An 8974-nucleotide genomic window follows, 5' to 3' on the forward strand; every position below is an offset into this window, starting at 1 on the left:
GACAAACACCATTAAAGTACATTTTACAGAGTGCTGTAATTGCATATAGCAAGATTGTTGTGGCAGACAGGTCATTGATTTCTGTGCATTGAGTCCATCTGGTCCGAACCTACCACATCGGGCCAAAGGTATTTGAAGTCTGTAGCCTGAGAAGGCTTTGGTTGATCTTGACTGATTCATGATTGTCTTGTCTCTGTTTGAGTGTTTGATTAATTTTGTGTTAAAAGTGGCAGATTTTTTTTAATTGGAATCGTTTAGCAGATGGGTTTGTCCAAATAAACTTAAGGGTTCTTGAAGGGTTTGACCCTCTGACTTTAAAACTACTGCTTGGCTAATTTATAAATCCCTGCTTAGCATGGGTGTCTATCCGGTGTTAAGCACAATTACGGACCAGACTTTTAACGCCTAACTTCTTTACAATCCCCTGGTAATCGTATTTAGACAATTGGTGCAAGCTTCCAAAAGGTATAAAAGCCACGACCAAGACAACACAGACTGTGGAGTTGATTAACACCATTGTCCTTAGACAGCAAGTTCCCTGTCAGAGCAGACCTTAGTGACTGAAGATGAACGGCACGGAGGGCAACAATTTCTACATCCCCATGTCCAACCGGACTGGGCTTGTCAGGAGTCCTTTTGAGTACACACAGTATTACTTGGCAGACCCATGGCAATTCAAATTGCTTGCCGTCTACATGTTTTTCTTGATCTGTTTTGGCTTTCCTATCAACGGTCTGACACTGCTGGTTACGGCTCAGCACAAGAAGCTCCGGCAACCTCTCAACTTCATCCTGGTCAACTTGGCTGTGGCTGGAATGATCATGGTCTGCTTTGGGTTCACCATCACCATCACATCTGCTCTAAATGGCTACTTTATCGCTGGGGCACTTGGCTGTGCCATTGAGGGATTCATGGCTACCCTTGGAGGTAAGAAAAACTGTATATGAGGCTATACATTGCTTATATTGCCTACTCACCAAGCTACCATGTTACGTTTCTTGACTTGACAAATCTGTAACTAACATGATTTCATCATTTGAGATTTTAAACACAATTTAATCATTGTATTCATTCTCAATTCTAGGTGAAGTTGCCCTGTGGTCATTGGTAGTCCTGGCCATTGAGAGATACATTGTGGTCTGCAAACCTATGGGGAGCTTCAAGTTTGGAACCACCCATGCAGCAGCAGGAGTTGGGTTCACCTGGATCATGGCAATGGCCTGTGCTGCTCCCCCACTTGTTGGCTGGTCAAGGTACAATACATAGTACTTACATACAAACACATGAAGCCAATATTTGTTCAAATTATTACATTAACCAATAACATACTTGGTTGGGAAATGCACTGTAAGTAAAGATATATTCTCTACACAGGTACATTCCTGAGGGCATGCAGTGTTCCTGTGGCCCTGATTATTACACTCTAGCCCCAGGTTACAACAATGAGTCCTACGTCCTGTACATGTTCATCTGCCACTTCATTATTCCTGTTGTGGTCATTTTCTTCACTTATGGAAACCTTGTGTGCACAGTCAAGGCGGTAAGATATGTTTGGATGTTCATAACTAATAGAAATAGCTTTTTCCAGAACAGTTTTAGTACTGAATAATGCAAACAAGCTTCTCATTGAAACTCACTTTTGTGATTTTGTTCTTAATTAGTCCAGAGAGATGAATTGAATGCCAAGATAAATGTTGATCAGTCATGGAGTCATCCTCCACTCTTATCTTTTCACAATTTCAGGCTGCAGCTTCACAGCAGGACTCAGCCTCCACCCAGAAAGCTGAGAAGGAAGTGACACGTATGTGCATCTTGATGGTGGTGGGCTTCCTTGTGGCTTGGACCCCCTATGCCAGTGTTGCTGCTTATATCTTCTTCAACAAGGGAGTTGCCTTCACTGCCCAGTCCATGGCAATCCCTGCCTTCTTCTCCAAAAGCTCAGCCTTGTTCAATCCTATTATCTATGTGTTGCTGAACAAACAGGTGGGTAGCACAAGCCAAAACTTGAAAGTAATACCTATTCCAAATGGTTCACTGTTCTTTGCAGTTTTCTCATATTGATACTGAATATTAGTAATTGCACTGTATAGTTCCAATTTAGATTCTCTGTACCAATTCTCTGCTCTCTTCCAGTTCCGTAACTGTATGCTGACAACTGTAGGCATGGGCGGTATGACTGATGATGAAACATCAGTGTCACAGAGCAAAACAGAAGTGTCTTCTGTGGCACCGGCCTAAAGATGTCCCACCTCAACAAGCAAGACAACATGCAATTCATCACCTTGATTTCCAGTCTGATCTGAGTATGATCTTCAAAAAAATACAAAAAATACAAATAAAGACATAGAAAGGCAAGAAAAAGAGAACGAGGGCTGTTTGAGATGAGACTCAACTCTATCTGCAATCTATATCTCTGTACCCTCATCACAGTAAAGGCAATCTCCAGAGAGGGCTTGGAGGTTTGTAATTTACCATGTGGACAGCAACTACTGGATAAACAACGAGGCAATATCTAGTTACACCCATTTAAAAGGCATTTGAAGAGTCAGAAAATTTGCTATTAAAACAAAGAGCAAACTTTCCGCTGCTTGGTGGTAACAAATGTTTGAATGGCTGAGCATCAGACCTGCCAATAAGCTCTGATGTTTGACTCAATCACAAGAGATATTTTTGTTATTGTAAGGCAAGAATTTATTTTTGGCCTGTGTCATCATTTGCTGTATATAATTTATTTTATAAATATACAAGTTAGATTAAGTTAATTAAATGCATGCATGAAAAAAAGTCTCTTGTCTTCATTAAAACACTAAGAAGTAATCTCAGTCAACCCAACATTACATTTACATTTAGTCATTTAGCAGACGCTCTTATCCAGAGCGACTTACATTAAGTACAGGGACATTCTCCTCGAGGCAAGTAGGGTGAAGTGCCTTGCCCAAGGACACAACGTCATTTGGCACAGCCGGAGAATCGAACTGGCAACCTTCAGATTACTAGCCCGCTTCCCTAACCGCTCAGCCACCTGACTCCATCAACTAACTCAGCATCACTTCTTGCCTGCATTCACTTCTAACAACATTCACTTATAACGCCCGCCTCCCCCTTTCCAAATTTCACTAAAGATCTCTTCACAGCTCCTAAATTAAAAAAAAAATCCATCTAACAAAGTGAGCGATGGTGAAATATCACTTAACTTTAGTCAGAATATTTTCTTTACAGTTCACAAAACCTGCCCTTTGGGAAAAGTAACGCAAAAGTGGAAATTTGTATCAGTACCACTTAATGTGTTACGGTTTTTGACAATTTATATATATTATTAGTGGCATCACTATGCTAAACTTGCAGTATAAGTGAACAGCTACAGCCTCAAACATGCAATCCTCCATCATTAAGAGTTGCCTATTCTATAACCTTAATGTAGACTGTTAATACCACTACTGTCAATTGGGCATTTTAGGTATTCAATAACAAATATTTGTTATATGCTATTTAAATTTGTATATATATTTACGTCTTTGTGTGTCCTTTAGTAAATAAGTATTTGTAATAACATGACCTGCTCTGCTTGCTCCACCAGCCAACATGCTTGGTTGTTACTATGGTTATTTCTATGGTCACGGTCCTATTTACAAACAAAAGAAATACACCATGGCCTGATATGGAGTTTTTATACCAACACCATATATCTGGAGACAAATTAGAACAATAAAATGGACCTTTCCATACTGTACAATCTAATATGTAAGTTTAAAGATTGAATAGCAAATGTTTAAGTATTTCAGTTTGCAGTGTCCTTTGATGACTTAATAGCCTACGTTCGTATGACTTGTGTGTATTAGTAGTATTTTATGGTGGATACTGCTTTGAGGGTTTTTTCATGCTGCAGCCTGTACTCGACCCTTCAGCATGTAGACCACTAATGGCAAACGTTCTGTTGAGGAACTTTAATGCTGTGTTCACACCAAACGCGAATGTGCTTGAATGTGCCTTTGAATGAGGCGAATTTGTGTTTGGTGTGAACACAGCATAAGAATAAACTCTTGAGCCCTTAATACCCTGTGATCAAGTAACCACAGCAACAGTGACAGGGTTAAAGTCCAATACTTTTTGTGTTAGGGTTAGGGTTAGTAATAATGAACACTTAAAAAAAATTATTGCTAAATAAAGTTATTGATTAAATAGGCTACACTGTCCCATATCAGTCACATAGCCTACTATGTTTCAAGTTCTTTAACACATGCTATTTAGTTGCTAATAACCAAATAATTCTCAGAAATATGGCAGTGCCAGAACAATTCATTTCTTCTGTGTGTGTGTCTCACCCCATGTGTGGCGCAGTTAGCACCATGTTCATACTCTGTGTGTGTGTGAGTCACCCCATGTGTGGCACAGTTAGCAGCATGTTCTTACTTTGTCGGCTGGTACAGATTACTACTTGCCCTCCTATTCCAGAAAGCAGGTTATGTGATATACCTGGGTAAGTTGACACAGTTGCTACTAGCAACTGATGTTGCTACTAGCAACATCAGTAGGTTGCTGCAAAATTGTGAATCATTGTTAACTTGGTTATGTTGCATAACCTGCTTTCTGGAATACACCTGGTCTACTTCCCTAATTCAAATGTATGTAGGCCTATTCATTTCATTTGATCTTCTGTGGATCTTCAATGATCCCTTTGTTGGGTAGCGTGCCTAGTAACAAATAATACAAACGGATCACAGAAAGAACTTCAATGTTTACATATGTCCTTGTTACTGTTGACAACAGTTTATTGTAACTAATAGCCAATGAGAATTATGAACTGACAGTTTCTGACTAAGAAACCTCCTACAAAATGTGACTGGCAGGATACTGATCCAATCACTTCAATTACCTTTCTTTGCATGGGTATATAAAGCAACACACCTCTGTAATCTTTATTTCAAGTATTGTACTACAGGAGGTTCGTCGCAGTGGCAGATGTGTATATTTTGTATTACAATTTAAATCAAAATGAGGGAAATTGTACATCTGCAGGCTGGACAGTGTGGGAATCAAATTGGAGCCAAGGTTGGTCAGTTTTGGAAATCTTATTTTAACCAATTTGCTCGAACTTGGCTAACTTGAGTACACTAATAGAACGTCAGTAGCTAACATCACTACAGTAGCAATCCCAGATAGCTGTTATGATGCGGTTAGCCATATTCGGTGTACTTTGTAAGTGGATTTGTGGAAGATTATATCAATTATTGGCACTCTGACTTAGACTAAGTATGACTAACTAACACCTGTTCAGTTTTGGGAAGTGATAAGTGACGAACATGGCATTGACCCCACTGGAACGTACCACGGGGATAGCGATCTTCAGTTGGAGAGAATCAATGTGTACTACAACGAAGCAACAGGTATTTTGTTACGTCATTGTGTACACAAAAATTATAAGTTGTATTTGGTTACTTTGTTCGTACTGGTCCTATTTTTAAAACATACGTTGCTGTTTGGCTTGCTAGGGGGAAAGTATGTTCCCCGTGCAGTGTTGGTGGACTTGGAGCCTGGCACCATGGACTCCGTGAGGTCGGGTCCATTTGGACAGATTTTTCGACCTGATAACTTTGTCTTTGGTGAGAAACTGTAGATAGTAGGGGTGTAACAATATATCGTGGTACAATACGTCGTGGTGCAAAAGTGTAACAATATGTAGGCTATCGTAGTCTTTTTTTTAGATATGACATCCGTTTTATCCTTTTGGTTTGAACAACGAACCTTTTGCACCTGCGTCACGCGTGCACTGCACGTTCACAGTTTGAACTGGGCAGCCTAGCAGGGCAAAATGAGTTCGGCTGAAACTGAAATAGAAGATGCCCCGTCCAAGTCCGACGTCTGGCAGCATTTTGGTTTTCCAGTCACTCAACAAAAAAACAAAACAGTATTACAGTATTTACACGCAGTTTGTATTTATACCGTTCTCTTATCGAGTGACTGGAAAATCGAAATGCTGCTAGACGTCGGACTGGGCGGAAGGGCCATTGTCTATTTCAGTTGAACTCATTTTGTCTCATTTAAAACGGTAACGACAAAGTCTTGCAATGGGTGCGATTACAAGTAGCCTACCAGAGAATGTCTAATATGGGGAGAACCATATAAGCAGAGCCTGTTTAATTATATTAGACATTTTCTGATAAAACTGCCACTCTCGGGAAACTTCCGAGTTCTGAACTGGTTGCAGTTCCACTCTGGTTCCATTGAGGGCGCTCACCAGTGAGTGCAGAATGAATGGAGGTCTATGGAGCTATACCCCTCAAAATCCACTTCTCAGGATATAATTTTTTGTCTAGTAATTTGAATGTTGCATTCGAAAGAGGAGGCAAAGAAAATACACACTGCTCGGTGTTACATTTTTTTTAAAAGTCGCTTTTTTGTTCTAAAAAGCCTTTTAAAATGTCAATGACGTCATACAATCAGCACCCATTAGCAGAATGCTAGCGTGTTATGGGCAACAACGACTCACCCTGTAAGAAATCAAAAGGACATAAGTACTCGTTCATTCAACTTTCGACCTATAATCCATGTTGAACTTGCAAAAACTACAATCAAATCTGAGATCTCTCAACGACAATCAGGCAAAAGAGACACATTTATCCGTCTAGCTCCATAGACTCCCATTCAGTTTGCACTCATTGCCTCATGCCGGCGATCGCCCCCAGTGGAACTCTGTGGAACTGCAACTAAATTCGGTACAATGGGGCTTAGGAGTGGACAGGCTCTGCATCTACTAAGTAACCCAAACAAACCCAAACTTTAAAGCCGTTTTTGTTGAGTTTAACTTACTTCAACAAAACTAACTTGAACAACAATTTCTTCACTTTTACTGCTTTAAGAAGTTCTGTCTTCAAATGTCATGTAAAACATCAGTTTTGTTCAGTGACACACACATTAACATACAGAAGTTAAAATAAAATCCTGAAATATTGCACATTCTTGACGTTGTTAAATTTCTGTTAACTTTTTCAGGGTTCAACATATCTAGATGCATATCTTATCGTGAACCCATTATCGTGATGTGTATCAAATCGTTAACTGAGTGTATTGTTACACCCCTAGTAGATAGTTCCAGTAGAAGTCTGCAATGTTTACTTTGTTGGTGTCATCAGATTTATGTTGTTATTTAGTTTAGCATTTGATAATTTTCTCACAAACCTATGAGACTTTTACAACAAAATATTAATGAATTGGTTGAAAATGTGTGTATTCTTAGACTTTGTGGCAAGTGTTAACCATAAAGGACTTTGTCGTGTCTCTAGGCCAAAGTGGTGCAGGAAACAACTGGGCCAAGGGCCATTACACAGAGGGGGCAGAGCTAGTGGATTCAGTCCTGGATGTGGTGAGAAAGGAGGCAGAGAGCTGTGACTGTCTCCAGGGATTCCAGCTTACCCACTCCCTGGGTGGGGGTACTGGCTCTGGCATGGGCACTCTACTCGTTAGTAAGATACGTGAAGAGTACCCCGATCGCATCATGAACACATTTAGTGTGGTACCTTCGCCCAAAGTATCAGACACTGTGGTCGAGCCCTACAACGCTACCCTCTCTGTCCACCAGCTGGTGGAAAATACAGATGAGACCTTCTGCATCGACAATGAGGCTCTTTATGATATCTGCTTCCGCACTCTCAAACTTACCACACCCACATATGGCGACCTCAACCACTTGGTTTCTGCCACCATGAGCGGAGTCACCACATGCCTCCGTTTTCCTGGCCAGCTCAACGCTGACCTCCGCAAACTGGCTGTCAACATGGTACCTTTCCCCCGTTTGCACTTCTTTATTCCAGGATTTGCCCCCCTTACAAGCAGGGGGAGCCAACAGTATCGTGCCCTGACAGTGCCTGAGCTCACCCAGCAAATGTTTGATGCCAAGAACATGATGGCAGCCTGTGACCCTCGCCACGGGCGTTACCTGACCGTTGCAGCTATCTTCCGGGGTCGCATGTCCATGAAGGAGGTGGACGAGCAGATGCTGAACGTGCAGAACAAAAACAGTAGCTATTTTGTTGAGTGGATCCCAAACAACGTCAAGACTGCTGTGTGTGACATCCCACCCCGTGGTCTCAAGATGGCCGCCACCTTCATCGGCAATAGCACAGCTATTCAGGAGCTGTTCAAGCGCATCTCTGAGCAGTTTACTGCTATGTTTCGGCGCAAGGCCTTCCTGCACTGGTACACCGGCGAGGGCATGGATGAGATGGAGTTCACTGAGGCTGAGAGCAACATGAACGACCTGGTGTCTGAGTACCAGCAGTACCAGGATGCCACCGCTGAGGAAGAGGGCGAGTTTGAGGAGGAAGGAGAGGAGGAGCTGGCTTGAGGAGGAAGGAAAGGAGCAGCTGTCTAAACACACGTCCAAGTACTCCACTTGCCTTCAGGATTCCTGTGTTTGTCAGTCTGTCTCTCTTTTTAACATTTCACTTTTGGCATTCATAATCTCTTTTGACCAAATATCTATTAAACGCCTACTTTCATGGCAATGCCTTGTGATTGCCATTTGTTCCACCTTCACTGCACTTTCACCTTCACTTTGTTGCAGTAAAAGGTAATACTTTGACTCTTGCATGATGCCCACTTCTCAATTCCACTATTCCCTTGATTTGCTGTCGGCTACTAAGAATTAAAATTCTGCACATCAGTGTTAATGTCCTGTTCATGTATTCAACATCTCTTAAAATGTACTATTGTTTTCTACATCAACAATGTAAGGCAACAACACGCAATGGCAACTCACATACAGTAGATGGTGCTGTCATATCGCAGATAAATTAAAGATGGCTGAAGCGTCATTATATTACCCAAATTAAGTTGAAAGATTGTAACTCAACACACCAGAAGACATTAAGTGATGGGCCTCCTATCAGAAGATATGTCCCAGTCGATTTCTATTAGACAATTATCTTCATAAAAATGCTTTATGGTCAGTATTGGTAGGCTACGCGAAGGCTACAAA

At 41.3% G+C, this 8974-nt stretch overlaps 2 protein-coding genes across 5 annotated transcripts; both read left to right on the top strand.

The window, feature by feature from the left end:
* The first annotated feature begins 484 nt into the window (after nt 1-484).
* On the top strand, nt 485-2832 carry LOC134033780 (green-sensitive opsin-4-like). Its single transcript, XM_062478059.1, has 5 exons — nt 485-927; nt 1085-1253; nt 1375-1540; nt 1744-1983; nt 2134-2832. Exons 1-5 carry the CDS (start codon nt 567-569, stop codon nt 2236-2238), a joined length of 1041 nt encoding a protein of 346 aa, XP_062334043.1. The 5' UTR covers nt 485-566; the 3' UTR covers nt 2239-2832.
* A 2057-nt stretch (nt 2833-4889) lies between these two features.
* On the top strand, nt 4890-8501 carry zgc:55461 (beta-tubulin family protein). Of its 4 annotated transcripts, XM_062477528.1 has the most exons (5): nt 4890-5049; nt 5276-5384; nt 5490-5600; nt 7281-7535; nt 7666-7843. In XM_062477528.1, exons 1-5 carry the CDS (start codon nt 4993-4995, stop codon nt 7701-7703), a joined length of 570 nt encoding a protein of 189 aa, XP_062333512.1. In that variant the 5' UTR covers nt 4890-4992; the 3' UTR covers nt 7704-7843. The 4 variants fall into 4 exon arrangements, with proteins under 4 accessions (XP_062333512.1, XP_062333509.1, XP_062333511.1 ...); XM_062477525.1 differs by having other exon boundaries at nt 7281-8501; XM_062477527.1 differs by lacking the exon at nt 7281-7535 and having other exon boundaries at nt 7809-8501.
* The last annotated feature ends 473 nt before the right edge of the window (nt 8502-8974 follow it).

This window comes from Osmerus eperlanus, chromosome 14 (genome assembly GCF_963692335.1).
Source record: "Osmerus eperlanus chromosome 14, fOsmEpe2.1, whole genome shotgun sequence".
In the NCBI taxonomy this organism is placed as follows: domain Eukaryota; kingdom Metazoa; phylum Chordata; class Actinopteri; order Osmeriformes; family Osmeridae; genus Osmerus; species Osmerus eperlanus.